The sequence below is a fragment of the Furipterus horrens genome, unplaced genomic scaffold (genome assembly GCF_987537825.1).
Source record: "Furipterus horrens unplaced genomic scaffold, mFurHor1.1.pri manual_scaffold_2, whole genome shotgun sequence".
NCBI lineage: Eukaryota > Metazoa > Chordata > Mammalia > Chiroptera > Furipteridae > Furipterus > Furipterus horrens.
In genome coordinates this window covers 83,927,994-83,943,668 of record NW_028327172.1, presented here as the reverse complement: position 1 = coordinate 83,943,668, position 15,675 = coordinate 83,927,994, and the positions used below count along the sequence as shown (strand labels likewise).

The following is a 15,675-nucleotide window of genomic DNA, read 5'->3' as shown; positions in this document are numbered from 1 at the left end:
TTTATTTTTAGTCCGGTTTGTTGATCTATAGTTTCCATATGAAAAAAGTTACCATTTTTAGGTGTACAGCCAATGAGTTTTGACAAAGTAGGTAGCCAAGTGACCACCATCACGGTCAAGATACAGAACATTTCCATCACTCAGAAGGTTACCTGTGCCCCTTTGCAGCCAATCTCTTTCCTCTGCCACTTGTTTTCTGGCCTTTTTTATTCATTTCTAGAACGTTATAATTAAGAACATTAATATTTAGTATGTACCCTGTTGTGACTATCTTCTTCACTTATGATTATGATTTTGAGATTCATCCATGTTGTTGCATGTAACAGTGATTTTTTTCCTTAGTATTACTGAGTAGTATTCCATTGTATGAATGTTGCACAGTATTTTTTCCATTCAGCAGTTGGTGGACATTTCAGATATATCCACTTTTAGGCTATTAGTAAAGTTGCTGTAAACATTCATAAAAGTCTTGGTGTGGGTTTTAGTGCTTCTGGGTAAAATGCCCAGGAGTGAGATTGCTGGGTTGTATGAAAAGTGTATGTTTATAAGAAATTTCCAGACTTTTCTAAAGTGGCCATACAATTTTGCATTTCCACCAGCAGTGTATGAGAGCTTCATTTGCTCCAAATCCTCACCAATATGTGGAATTATCAGTCTTTTTAATGATAGCCATTATAGTGGGTTTGTAGGACTATCTTATTTTTTTATTTATAATCCTTGATAACTAATGGTGTTGAGCATCTTTTTGTGTACTGAATGAATGGTCATTTTCTTTGATGAAGTGTCTGTTCAAACCATTTGTCCACTTTTTTAACTGGGTGGTTGTGTTCATACTGAGATTTAAGAGTATTTTTTAAAATATGTTCTATTGATTATGCTGTTACAGTTGTCCCAATTTCTTTTTCCTTGGCTCCCCTCTGCCCAGTACCCACCTTCCCTCCAGCAACCCCACCCCCCTTAGTTCATGTCCATGGGTCGTGCATATAAGTTCTTTGGCTTCACCCTTTCCTGTATTATTCTTAACTTCCCTCTGTCTATTTTGTACCAACCAATTATGCTTCTTAGTCCTGCAACATTTCCCCATTTCTCTCTCTTCCCCCTCCTAGCTGATAACCTTCCAAATGATCCCCACACCTATGATTCTGTTCCTATTCTGGTTTGCTTAGTTGGATTTTATTTTTACTTTTTAGTTTCAGTTGTTGATAGTTGTGTATTTGTTGTCATTTTAATGTTCATAATTTTATTCTTCTTTTTCCTTTAACATTTCATATAATAATGACCTGGTGATGATGAACTTCTTTAGCTTTACCTTGTCTGGGAAGCACTTCATCTGCCTTTCCATTCTAAATGATAGCTTTACTGGATAGAGTAGTCTTGGTTGTAGGTACTTGCTTTTCACCACTTTGAATACTTGTCAGTCCCTTCTTGCCTGCAAAGTTTCTTTTTAGAAATCATCTGAGAGTCTTTATAGGCACCCCCTTTGTTAGTAACTCTTCTTTTCTCTTGCTGCTTTTAAGATTCTCTCTTTATCTTGAACCTTTGGCATTTTAATTATGATGTGTCTTGGTGTGGTCCTTTTTGGGTTAGCTTGTTTGGGACTCTCTGTGCTTCCTGGACTTGTCTGTCTCTTTCCTTCGCCAAATTAGGGAAGTTTTTCTTCATAATTTTTTCACATAAGTTTTCAATTTCTTGCTCTTCCTCTTCTCCTTCTGACCACCTATGATTTGGATGTTGGCATGTTTAAAGTTGTCCCAGAAGTTCCTAATCCTCTCCCCATTTTTTTGAATTCTTGTTTCTTCTTTCTGTTTTGGTTGAATGTTTATTTCTTCCTTTTGTTCCAAATCGTTAATTTGAATCCCAGCTTCCTTCCCTTCATTGTTGGTTCCCTGTGAATTTTCTATATTTCATTTACTGTAACCTTCATTTCTCCTTTATGTTGTTGCTGTACTCAATGAGTTCTCTTAAGTATCCTGATCACCAGTGTTTTGAATTTTGCATTTGATAGGTTGGCTATCTATTTCATTTAGTTCTTTTTCTGGGGTTTTGTTCCGTTCTTTCATTTGGGCCATATTTCTTTGTCTCCTCATTTGGGCAGCCTACCTGTGTTTGTTTCTGTGTATTGGGTAGAGCTGCTTTTACTCCCTGTCTAGTGTGACCTATGTAGGAAAGGCATCTGTAAATTGTGTGGGGCGGAGCCTTAGGAAATTGCCAGAGCGGGGCAACCTGCTTCACTGCTTTGTGTCTCTATATGGAGAGAGGGCTTGGAAAGGGGACAATCCCACTGCCTGGCTTCAGGAGGTTTGCCCTTCATTTGCTCCATTTCCAGTCACTTCACCTACTTCCCATATGTGACTGGCGCCCTTCTTGCTGCTGCCCTGGTGGTGAAACCCAGAGTGGGTGGGTTTGTGTATGTTCTAAGTCTATTTGGGTGCTTTAAGCAGCAAAAATCTGGCAGTTTCTTCGACTGCCCCTATCTCCACTGGTTTTTACAGTGAGCTGTAATGGGGGTTTATCCTTCTGGTGCTGGAACCCTGGGCTGTGCAGTCTGGCCTGGGGCTGGGATTGCTCGCTCCGAAGGTGTCCCTCCTGATTTTTCTCCACCACAGGTGAGTGTGGGACTGATGTTCCGTTGCTGCTGCCACCACTGCCTCTCTGCAGCACGCTACCTTCCGCCCATCTCCGCGACTCTGTCCCACCCACCCGTATGGAAGAATTCGGCTTCTTTAAATCCTTGGTTGTTGGACTTCCATACAGCTTGATTTTTTAAAATATATTTTAAAAATATATTCTGTCTACTTGTGTCTTCTATTTTTATCCCAATGTTTTTTAGAAGAGAAGGAATTTTAATTTTGATGAAGTATATTGTATCAGTTTTTCTTTTATAGTTTGTGCTTTTTATGTTTTAATTAAGAAATCTTTGCCAAAGCAAGGTCACAAAGATTTTCTTCTATTTTTTCCCCTAAAAATTGTATAATTTTAATTCTTAGAATCATGTCTGTGACCCTTTCAGAGTTTATATATAGTGTGAGATAAAGGAGTTTTTCTTACAGGCAGTGGAAAGACAGCACATGGCTCTCCAGTTATTCTAGCACCATTCGTTGAAAAGACTCTCCTTTCTCCCGTTGAATTACCTTAGAACTTCCTGTCAAAATTAATTCATCTTATATTTGTGGGTCTATTTCTGGAGTCTATTCTCTATTTTCTAATCTTATGTCAGTGCTACATTGTCTTGATTGCAGTGGTTTTATTATAACTCTTGGCCTCAGTGTGGTAAGTTCTCCAACTTTGTTTTCCTTTTTTCAAAATTGCTTTGGCTATCCTGGTCCTTTGAATTTCTCTATAAAAGTTAGAATCAGCTTGTCAGTTTCTACCTAATAGCAATTGGGATTTTGATTGGATTGGATTGAATTGGTAGATCAATTTGGAGAAATTGATATAACAATTTTTGGTTCTTCAATCCATGAATATAGTAGGATACCTCCATTTTTAAAATTCTTTGTGAATTTCTCTCAACACTTGTAATTTTTAGTGTACAGATCTTGCATGTATATAATTATGTGTCCCTAATTTCACGTTTAATTTTATTGTAATTGATTTTGTTTACCTCTTTGTCTCTAGGCTATGCCTCCAGTGGGAAGCTTTCAGTCCTCACCATGAAGTATGATGTTAACTGTGTTTTCTTAGATGCCCTTTGTCTAATTGAGGAAGCCTCCTTGTATCATAGTTGCTGAGACTTAGTGTCATTAATGTTTTTAAGTAGAAATTGTGTTTTTGGCTCATTTCCTTAGGTACATGTACAGAAACAAAGAGCTTGTTCGAAGTAAGAGAGAGTGTATTTGGAAGTTGAAGAAAGAAGTGAAAGTCCTACAGCAAAAACTGGAAAGGTGAGTTTTGGACAGCTGTGCTTAGAGGTATAGGAGTAGAACATTAAATTCAGATAATTTGCTTATAAAACTAATTCAGAGTTTAAGTATTAACTAGTGTATTTTATAAAGTAAGAAAAATTTTTTTCTAAGTTGGAGCAGTCTTCAAGTATGAGCCCCAGGGACTTAAGTGACCCTGAACCAGGCAGTTAATTATTGGCAGTGTATTGGCGAGAACACAAGTTCTGATTTTAGAGCCCTTTCCTTTCTCTACTCCCTTGTCGTGTTTTTTGCAAGCATGAGGGAGGTAATTGTCACAGTACTCTTCTCCCTTTGTTTTGGGAAAACAGTTTCTGAAGTGTCTAGGAAAGGTGAAAAACAACAACAAAAATAAACAGTGTTGTTCTACCTAGAGCAGTGCTAACTGATTAAAAGCACTAATATTTTTGACACGTATGAAGTCCTTTGTCTTAAAGAGGAATCGGTCTCTTTTGTTTGTTTGTTCGTTTGCTATACTATTTCTGTGGAATCACCCCTATGACTTCCTAAGGGAGGAGTCAAAGTAATAATTTCTAGTAGAGGTAGAGCCCATTGATTTAGCATTTAAAAAGGAATTCCATACAATGTCAGCAGCTTTTTTCCCCTTTAGCTCCTTAACACTTTTGCTGCTGCCACTACCCCACCTCTGCCCACTCCAATGCTAGGTCATTAATTTCTCTGGAAGGCAGCACTGTGCATACAGTCCATGGTAGCCCTGTCGTTCCCTCCTCTCCCAGCTTCCTCTCTCCCACTTAGGAAGAACTTTCGCCAGAACATATTGTCTTAATATTTAGTCAAAACATACTTGTCTTAATACTTAAGCTGAGAATTGATGCCTCAAATACTGTCCTGGAAGTGATGTACAGGACTCTACTTGCAATAATATTTCACTTCTAAGGTTTTAGCGATACTTTGTAAGACCGGAAAATTTTAATTGTTTTTATAGAACTAAATACTCCTAGTGTAATAGTGTTCAAAATACTCAATTTACCAGTAACCAAGAAGGCATTCTGGCTTATTTAGATTTTGAAATAGTGTAGGAGAGCATTTTCTGTAGTATGATGTTGCTCTTTTTTGAATAAAATAACTTTTTAAATTTGACATAATTTAACTTGGGCAATTTTTTTTTTTTTAAGTGCTTTTCTATGTGTGACATACTCCTGAGAAAATATTCAAGAAACTGTTAATGAATACCATTAGGTAGTGGACCTGAGAGGAGGGTGGGTGACTTTTATGGTTTGTCTTAACACTATTTTGTATTTGAATTTTCTTACCAGGTGGTTGTATTACTTTTATCATTAAAAAAAAAAAAAGTCCACCATTTCTTCTCTAAGGTACCTTGATATAATATTAAAAGTAAAATTTTTTTGTACAGTGTAGATATCTTTTTTGAAACTATTTTTGCTCTGACTTTACTAAATTAATACAAGTGCTGCATTGTATGAAGTAGTTGGTCTAAAGGAGTTCAGTAGAAGAACAGGAAAATAATTATTCATAAAATTGAAGATAAGTTTCTTAGAGAAAAATTTTCCCAAAATTTTGTATGAGTATTATACAAAACCTGCAAAGAGTTACAGATGTAAAGTGATGGCTTAAAATCCTATAAAGATTATTAATGTCACATTACTAGTAAGAAAATGTTTCCCTTGGTCCAGGCCAATCATGTACTAATTAATTCAGCAAGCACTGGGGCCTTAAGAAGATACACTTTGGGATAGATGAGAAGTTTAGTTCATGTACTGTAGGAATTCTGGGAGAAATGATATTCTTTCTAGTGTTGGGAGGAAGACATATTGAGGAAGATTTCATGGAGAAAGTAGATCTTGAAAGAAAGAGTTTAGATAAACTGATAGTAGCTGAAATTAAGGCAAGGAAGTACATCTAAGGAATAGAACAGTTCTTTAAAGCTCCTCTAGCTTTACATATTCAGCATCTTTTTCAATGAAAGTTGTGACTCTGCAGCATCCAGATCCACAAGAGAAGGTACTCTATTTCTCTTTAAATTAGTGAAAAATGAAGTGTATTTGCTACATACCCTCTACCATGTGGTTGACTTTGAGTTGGCTCTGTACTTATTTTCCACTAGTATTTTCATTTCATAGTGTCCTTTTTGATAAACAGGCAATTTAATTTTCCTTCTTCCTACTTCTATACCTGTTTCTTTTTTTCACTTTATTCTGAGAAGAAAAAAGTGAAGTGACTCTATATAAATAGAATCTCAGAATTACAGTTTCCTTCTACCAGTCAGTCAACTTAATTACTGAACCATTTAAATTCTTCTACTGCCGTGAACTGTAGAATTCATTAAAGTAAATTTCTTTACTGAGTCTAATTTGTCCTAATAATGACAGAATATTGGATATTATTGCAATTTGTTAGTTATTTTCGTTACATATTTTATATATTTATTATTTACTAATCCCAAAGAAATCTTTAATAATTCATGCCTGGTCTGTGCTGTCGTCGAGTATATGAATAATAGGGAACTCAGGACTCCGCAAAAGAAAGCTTTGCCAGTTTTCTTAAACTCTGACCTTCAATACCCACTTCCTATTTCCAGTTTTCTTTCATTTTTTCCTAATAATTGCAAGGTGGTTAATGTAAAGGGCAGCAAAGAAAACACCAGCGTTATTTTCAGATTCGAGTACTGGTAATATTTCTATTTTTCATTAAGAAACAGCATTTACTTTTAGGACCAGAACCTAAATGTGATACGATAGCAAGAGAAAGAATAACTGGCATGACTTTGATTAGGAGCCCATTTGAAATGTTTTCTGCCAGGTGTAAAAATTTAGATTGTAAAGAATTTTTACTTCTGTAGTTAGAATTTTTATGCCCTATAAATTGTTTGAGTAACATATGAAATATTGTATAGTCTTCAGCAATAGCCTTTCCATTGATTCTTCACACAATAACACATCTTTTGTCAGCAAGGCTCAAAATATAAGACAGACACAGCCAGTGGAGTACTGTTGTCTTTGCCTCTTAGGTATGTGAAGTATGGCTCGGGCCCAACTCGGTTCCCGCTCCCAGACATGTTGAAATATGTTATTGAATTTGCTAGTACAAAACCTGCCTCAGAAAGCTCTACGTCTCAAAGTGATGCAAGCTCGACATTACCGCTTTCTTCCGTGCACTGCCCAGTCTCTGAGCTGACATCGAAGGAAAGGTAATGAATAATTTTAATATATATATAGTTGTTGGTTTTTGTTTTAAATTCCCACCAGGGCACTCATCTTGCCCATGGGATGGTTGGGTTTGTTTCAGAAGCTTCCTGAGCTGTCTGCAGTAGTGTTCCTGCTGTCTCAGGGCTGCTTTGTTTTGAGCTAGCTAAAAGCTACCTGCCACCAAAGGTCTTTCTAAGAGGAAACCTCAGTTCTGCTCTTCCAAACATCTTATTCTCCCCACTGAAAGTATGCATGACTTAAGTACTGTAAACATTAAGGAAAGGGACTTATTCACAAATAAAAAATTAAAGCATGAAAAGAACTGGCTAACAATTGAAGAGAACAGCCTAGAGGGGCTTGTGCAGTGAAGAAACAGGGGAGCCAAGTTGCATGAGCCCTCTGATTCTGTTCTGGCTCGGGCACAGGCAGCAGCCTCTGTGGTCTGCAGGAACCACTAGGTTCCGCTCCTATTAAATTTGATGTGTGCATTGTAAATAAAAAAAAAAATCAAACAAACAAAAAACACTAGAACCTATGTAAAAGGTTAGATTTTCCTTTTTTTTTAAAGAAGAGCATCTTGCCCCGGTCAGGTGACTCGGTTGGAATGTCATCCCATATACCAAAAAGTCACAGGTTTAATTCTCAGTCAGGTTTAGGGTTGAGGGTTTGATCCCTGGTTGAGGTGCTTACAAGAGGCAGCTGATCAGTGTTTTTCTCTCACATTGATGTTTCTCTTTCTTTCCTTCTCTCTCTCCCTTCATCTCTGTCTAAAATAAATAAACATATTTTCAAGTGGGGAGTAAAAAGGAAAACAAAGAAAGAAAGATCAAGCCTTTACTGCAAACTCATTAAAATGTCATACAGTAGCAGTCCTTCAGTACATTACAAAGCATGTCTCAGGTCCAGGGCCCCACACTACAAAGAGTTTCTTGCATTTCATTCGAGGTGAGGGGTCAGCTCATTTGGAAGCATCAGCAGCTTTTGGTGGTGGAGAGAGGGTCAACTCTAGCTACTAATCTCTGGGAGGGAAGGAATGGGTGGACTGAAGTGCACACCTCCAGGGCCTCACTCCTGCCACCTCCTAGGGCACCTTCTGGAATATAAAATATACTCACAGACCCAAGGAAACAGGGCCAGGCTTAGGCCATGCTGCCCATGCCAGGCTGGGCTCCTGCCCACTCATTGATCTGGGGTAATTTGGGTTCTGATCAGGCTGTGTTTGGGTGGAGCATTAATGCCACTATGAGGGAGGGGGGTGAGATGGGAATGATGAGTTATCCTTGATTTTCTTTCTTTCATTCTACACATCAAATCTGTCAGCATATCCTGTTGGCATATCCAGAATCTTCTACTCTCACCACCTCCCCAACCTAACGGGTTCACTCCACTGACATTACTGGCCTCAGTTATGGCAATATATAACCCCCTGTAGTCCTTCAACATATGAGCCACAATGACTCCCCAATTTAAAATATGTCAGATCATGTCCCTTTGCCTGAAACCCTGCAGTTGCTGCTATTTCCCTCAAAGCAAAATTCAATGTCCTTTCTGTGGCCCATAGGCCTTCCATCACTGTGACCTCATCTCTAACTGCCTCCTCTCCACTCCTGTCTTCTAGCTACTCTGGTCTCTGCTATTTTCTGGATGTGTCAAGTATGTTCCTATAGCAGGGTTTGGCCTTTGGTCTTCCTGCTGAACCACAGACTTTGCCTTATGCTTTCCTTTCTCCTCAAATGTCACTTGATTGTGGGGCTCCCTTGGCCGTCTTCTCTAAAACAGTATGCCCCCCACGTTAGCACTTCCCAATTTATTGTTCTCCATAGCAATTATGATCACCTGCCCATAACCATATGTTTACTTGTTAATTTTCTTATTTCCTCTTTCTCCCACTAGAATATAAATCCAGTGAAGATAGGGACTTGGCTTTGCTTTCTGCTGTGTCCTTAGCACCTAGAACAGTACCTGGCCCATCGCAGGTGCTCAGTAAATACTGGCTGAGTGAGTGACTGAGTGAGTGAGTATGTGACGTACCACCTACTGCTCAACGTTCTGTGCTCCCCGGGGCTCTGTCACCAACTAGGAAATCCAAAGGACACATAATTCTCTCTCTCCCAGCCTGGACCAGCCTGAACCCAGGCACAAAGCACACCTTCTCCACCATGGCTGCAGCCATCAGGTGGGCTGACAGAAAAACTCACACTACCCAAGCAGGGCCCAGGAACCTGGCCAGAATTCTCTGCTGGCTCACCATAAACAGAAAATGAGAGAAAGAGACTGGCTCTAGGGCACACTTTTTTTGTTTGTTTAAAAGAGGAATCCCATGTATGAGAATTACAGAAAATGCTTGTGATGGTTATTTACCCATTCCGGATTTCACAGGGCGGCGGGGAGAGGTCAAGCTGGCCTCATTGGAAATGGCATGTGGAGGACACTAAACAGGAAGCTGGCAAACAACCCATCTGAGACAGAGGCCGTAGGAAGGAGCGCTGGAGACTCCTGGGCCTTCAGGAAGCAGGGTTTGCTCTGGGATACAGAGAGATTCAAGAGTCCTGTATAACAAGATTTATAGGGTAGTTTCAGGGAAAATATTTTCCATTTCAATATGTGAATTAGTATTTTTGTACTCTGTAGGCAATTTTGGGCATTGCTTTATTAAGATTATTTGAGAAAATGTAGTAATTTTCCTGCAGTGCTTTCTTGAATTATTCAGCAAGGGTACTCCTTACTAAATTCTGTGACGAGGTCTTTTCTTGTGAGAAGACATTGCCGAACTGGTCATGGACAAGAGGACCTCGGAATGCTTTCTGCAAGGCAGCACCCCAGCAGTGAGGCTGCCTGGACCTCTGCAGTCACCTGCCCATCTGCCTGCAGTGCACCGCCCTGAAGTTCTTATGCTCCTGGACCACAGTTGCCTTGTTCTTCTTGCTTCCTGGAGAAGACACACAAGATTTGTCTAAGGCCACTATGGAGGCACCCCCGGCTGGTTTGGCTCAGTGGATTGAGCGTCGGCCTGCGAGCTAAGTGTCGCTGGTTCGATCTTCGAGTCAGGGCACATCAGAGAAGGAAAACTCTGACTCCAAAAAACCTCCGCTGCCTTGCGGCATACCTCTTCAGGGGAAAGGCTAAGGGAGTAAACCCCGACAGAAAATCCGGAGCCGGAGTCCCTAAGGCGGTTTGACGTTGTAGTCAACACCGGCAACTCCTGCGGTGCACCTGAAGCCAAGCTGTATTGACTCCGTCTTTCCCTTGGACCCTTCAGCTGCGAAGAGAGGGGGGGTCTGCTGCATGGGCAACAGCAGACCCTCCATATCACCCTGCCCAGGCTCTGTAGCTTCAGCTTCACTGGAGAGGACACTCCAGCGTCAACACAAGATGTCGATTCAACAAGGGAGGAGACAGATACCGTGTCACTCCCGAGTCGGACTGCACAACCATTCTCGGCGGTGCAGATAGACTCTTAAGAAGCTACACCATCGTCTCTCGAGACGGATGGCTGCCGACGACTATGGAGGCACTTTTTCTTGGTCCTTGAGGAAAATGCCTGAGGAGACCAGGCCTCGACTCTGGAGTCCCTCTGGAAGAAGCTATGGAGTGATCTGAAGGACTCTTTGGGGCTTGGTTCTTGGGAAGCCCAGTGGAATTCATCTTCTGAAATCTAGCTCTTGGTTTTTGGACTGGTGGGTTAGGAAACCACAAGGCTCAGTCCAGCTCCGTCATCCACTGAAGGCTTCTGCTGGCCACTCCCTCGGCCGACTGCTCTCACAGGACTAGAATGCTGGTCTGAAGTGCTCCCCAAAGTGATATCTTGGACAGTGCCCAGATGCTGGCAAGCCCATAGTGCCAGGTGCCTGGGAAAATGGCTCCTGCATGTAGCTCAGAGGCTGCTGGGCAGGGAGGGGCTCTGCCGGCGTATCGAAGTGCAGGTACATGCTGGTGTGGAGGCAGAGGCCATGGAGGGAAAGGGATGCCTGCGATGTGGGGATCTTCATTTCTTGGCTCAGTCCGTTGGTTGGCACAGAGTTTACCTGGGCTCCACTAAACTCCGACAACACTTCCTGCAGAGATGGGTCTGAAGCATGGGCACTTGCTCTCCCCAGGTCTGAGTTGTACGACGTGGGCTTCTCCGAATGACCTGGACTCTTGGAGCCATTCTCTGGGAGTAGGCAGCTCTCAGAGTTCAGTCTGCAGGACAGCTGGGATGCACTGGCTGTGTCCAGGCTGAGGGAGGAGGCAGTGAGCTACCTGTTCCATCAGATCTTATGGCCTGAGTACTGGACTTTGATGTCCTCTGAGCCTGAGGAACAGGCAACAGAGTCCAGATACTCTGTCCACTGTAGTTCTGTACCAGAGGTAGTGACAGAGTTGAGCTTAGAGAGTGGGCATTGCCCAGAGAGGACCAGTGGGATGAGCACCTGCGTGTTTAAGAGGGCAGACTTACAGGGGAGGTCGCAGGATAAGGATGCTAGTCCCTGCAGGAAACTGAGGAGCTCACTCTCCTTGGCCTCTGAAGCAGGGAGGTAGGCTGACAGCACTCACACAGGTGGACCTGCTCCTGCAGCAGCAGCTTCCGGTAGCACTTTATCAGGCTATTGTTCCTGCTGGCAAGGACCAGATGCTCCAGTGCCGAGATGATGTGTTGGTGGGTGACATCTTTCAAGAGGGGCCAGAAGATAGGCTGAGGCACAGGCTTCTGGTGGGCACTCCTCCTACCCCCTTCTCCTGGCCTCTGCTTGGATGTGCTTGGCGTTCAGGCCCTGGATAAACACGGCCTCCAGGGTGCTGCATACGGTGTGGCGTCTCCGTCTTCCCTAGTGACCACTGTGTTCGAGGACATGTACTGCTCCCACAGTGCTTTCATGGACCCTGCTAGCTGCTTCCTGATGACTGACGAGGGTGGCAGCCTGGGAATCCATTCCATTCTTCACCCCGAGAGCATTTCCACTCGTACAGCACCTCCTAGGAGAGCCACGTGACACCTGCAAAGGGAGCAGGGAGCAGTACAGGGGACACTCCAGCCCACAGCAGCCCCAGAAGTTTCAACCTGACTCTGGCCTCCTGGTTACTGACTAAAAAAGGGGTTAGGTTTTCATGTTTAAATACCCACCATTTCCCCATATTAATAATTACTCATCCATATGTGCATAGAAGTTACATCTGGATAGAACATACCCAACATATCTCTTGGGGGTGGCTTGAGTCAAGGGATGGAGGAGTCTTTTTTTTTTTTTTTTTTTTTAAATATACTCTACTTGTGTGTTTGGGTTTTTTAATAGAATGGTTTCATGTCCTTAGTGAAATATAAGTTGTTTTAATTTTTAAAAAGTGGTTGGCAGTCTGTTTAATCACATAAAATAATACTGCCTACTCCCTGATATTATTAAATTTTAAAGTTACTGTGTGTATTCTCTTCTGAGATTGAGATATCTGCTCTTCTGCTTATATTGGGCTTATTTTTTTTTTTTTCGTATATATATGAGACCCTTGGGGAAAAGGTTTTCTTCATCACTTTGTGTGTGAAGAGTAGGGAGGAAGGCTTTCTTTTAAAGTCAAAGCTAAAGAAAGTTTATGTTCTTCAGTTTTGAGGTGAAGCAGAAACCTAAGTACAATTAAAAACTTAGTTTCTCTTCCTGCTGGTTTATCTATATGTAGTTTGTTTGACAATAGTAGTAGATAAACTTTTACTTACATACTTTGTTCTCATTTAGGGTGCAATACAGCAGTTAACATTTAGATTTAGAGCTGAGTATTAGAATATTTACCTAAGGCTACTAACATTTCCTTGGGTATTTAGCTAAAGAGTGGTAGATATGGGATTGTTTGCCTTTAAGTCCAGCCCTCTGTTCTCCCAAGGTGCCACCTAGTTTGTATTCCTGTAAATTGGATGTTGAGCTGATATTTCATTTTTTGGCTCTGTATATTTTGTTCCTGTATTCACCTGTCCATCCCACTTTAGTCGGTTGCATCTTGGAAGCTCTGTAGTTGATGCCTCAATTCTTCTCTATGTTCTCTCTTTTCTTCACAAGAAGTCCTTAGAACAAGTGGTTAGAGAGCATGAGCCATAGACTCCGATAGATCTGGGTTTAATGCCTTTTCATCATTTACTAGCTGGCTAAACTTGTTAAGTTTCTTAATTTTTCTAAATGTTAGGTTTGTAATTGGTTAATAGAGATAGTATCTCTATAGTAATAGCATCTGTCATATAAGGAAATTGTAGTAAATGAGATGATGCATATAAAGGAAAGATTTGCCTCAGTACATGTACAGAGTAAATACCAACTTACAGTTGTACTTTCAAAGCACATTGATTCAGGCCAAGGTATATTTTGGAAATTATCGTATGAAAATGATTTTTCTTCCTTCAGTACAAGTAAAGAAAGCTCTTCTCAGGATGTTGAAAGTACCTTTTCGGAAGATTGTCTACACAAGTCTACGGCAGTGAACAAGCCCCTTCCATCCTCCCGGTCTTCTAAGGAAATGCCCGCACACCCAGCTCCTCGAGCAGTCACAGATGAGGAGATAAACTTTGTTAAGACCTGTCTTCAGAGGTGGAGGAGTGAGATTGAACAAGATATACAAGGTTGGCTCTTTTAAAACTTGTCAGACAGCTACTCTGCTTCCTCTGTTTGTTTGACTGGGAGTTAGGGGCCTTGGGTACACTTACTGTGCTGCCATATATACTGTAGAATTTTGGCGTGGGGAGTATGACTTTTCTTTAGTTCCCTATAAGTTCCCTATTAGGTCATGTACTCTTGTTATACAACTATGGAAAGATCCCTCCTACATTCCCTCCTCAACATTTCTGGGGATTCCTGGGTGGCTTAGATACTCATGATCACCTTTGGCTAGGATTTTTCTGTATGGTTATGGTCATGTTGCTCAGATATTTTTTTTTTTTCCTCCCCTTGCCTTCTCCTTTTATCTGGGAAGCAAAAAGATAAAATAATTCAGATTTTTGCCAGGTTCTTATTCACGGAAATTTAACCCTGCCTTACTCTGCCACCTTTCAGATCTTGCCTCTGAGACATTTATTTTACACCCAAGTGACCCATTGAGGTCTTATTCTAAGTAGATTGTTTTTTTCTTTAAGAAATTTTGGTGCCAATTATAAGAGATAATTTTTAAAAATCTTAATGTAATCGTATTACATAAAAAGCCTTCCTAAATTACAGCCCTAGCTACTTTAAAACTGTATACTCCTTCATGGTTCATAGAGTGAAGTTAAGATCATCAGAACCCCAGGTACAGATAAACACTACCCTTTGTTTAGTTGAAGCATCCTGTGTGACATGGAATGAAGCCATTTTAACTAAGTATTCTTTTTTAACAGATTTAAAGAATTGTATTGCAAGCACTACTCAGACTATTGAGCAGATGTACTGTGATCCTCTCCTTTGTCAGGTAGAATGAAATTAATGGGAAAGTAGTCAAGGGATGTTCTAATGGTGCTAATGGTAGATACAAAAAGAAAATTGGATGATTTTCTTTGAAACTAATGGGAACCTCCCTGAGGTGTAAGATATAAACTTAGGAAAAAATTGATAATGTTCTGTTTATTTTATTTTAAGCTAATAAAAAAAAGCAACATATCTTCTCCCATCAGTAGAAGCCAAAATATATTTGTTTTGATTCCACCATGTGTTATTTTTTGATATATTAGAAAGGTTTATTCTCAAATATAAATAAAAAATTCCCATACAGTGGTAATTTAAGTAGTACAGTGTGGAAGTGTGAACTAGAAACCACTTCCCTGTCCTTTCCAAAGTACCATGATCCTTTGTTTATCATCATGCTTTCACGGTCTATTTATCTAATGACTCTAAAAGGGAGGTAGGGTAGGGCATAAACTAATTATCCACGTAAAGTTTTGTTTAGAGGAACACTCTGGGCATGGAGGGGAAAAGAGGTTCCAATCAGGGGCATTCCTCTTAGTGGCACTGTGTGCATGGCTGGAGGAGAAAAGCTCTGTTTCCAGGGTTGCGTGGCAGGAATACATCATGTAAATCTTAGTTTTTCCCCATTTTCTCTTTCAATTATATCAAAACCTTCTCCATTAGTAAAAACATGTCAAAGTACTGATTAAATGTGAGTTTAACTTGAGTCTATGGCTGGCTGTCCTTTTTTCCACCAGTAGTTACCTGGCACTTAAGCATTGTTTTATTTTCTGCATATTGTGACAAGAAATGCTTTTCAAATTTTGAAACAAACAAGTACATAGTTAAAAGGGTCTTTATGCCAGATAAGTAGACAATTACAAGAGGAAATATAGGAACCATGTGACTGACTCATAATGAAATATGCTAATGCAAATTTTGGTACTAAATAAAATAGACACAGAACAAGATAGTCACTGAACTTGTAGTTCCCAATGTGATAAGCATTTTCTCAATGTAAGTGGTCAGGGTGATTCTCCTTTTAGATAAACTGAGTTTGGAATTGGGGGGATAAATAAGTCTAGTTTATCTTTCGTTTTAGATCTATAATCATAAGAGTTTAGAGTTGAACGAGGTCTCAGAGGAGGTTACCTAGTTCAACTGTCTGGTTTTAAAGATTGGGGAGCTGATACATAATTGGTAGATTCCAAAGCTGTGTTTTTGTTAGCTCATCTT

The 15,675-nt window shown here is 40.5% G+C and overlaps 1 protein-coding gene and 1 pseudogene across 4 annotated transcripts in view; one reads left to right on the top strand and one right to left on the bottom strand.

Moving 5' to 3' along the window:
• USP28 (ubiquitin specific peptidase 28) overlaps positions 1-15,675 on the top strand; it is a 74,606-nt gene that overhangs the window by 44,204 nt on the left and 14,727 nt on the right. For all 4 annotated transcript variants that reach the window (XM_090265957.1, XM_090265960.1, XM_090265958.1 and 1 more), the window contains 4 exons: positions 3,789-3,884; positions 6,892-7,071; positions 13,432-13,646; positions 14,397-14,467. In XM_090265957.1, coding sequence (XP_090122083.1) covers positions 3,789-3,884; positions 6,892-7,071; positions 13,432-13,646; positions 14,397-14,467 — 562 coding nt within the window. The remainder of the gene's footprint in view (positions 1-3,788; positions 3,885-6,891; positions 7,072-13,431; positions 13,647-14,396; positions 14,468-15,675) is intronic.
• LOC150018953 (pleckstrin homology domain-containing family M member 1 pseudogene) lies at positions 9,919-11,987 on the bottom strand (annotated as a pseudogene).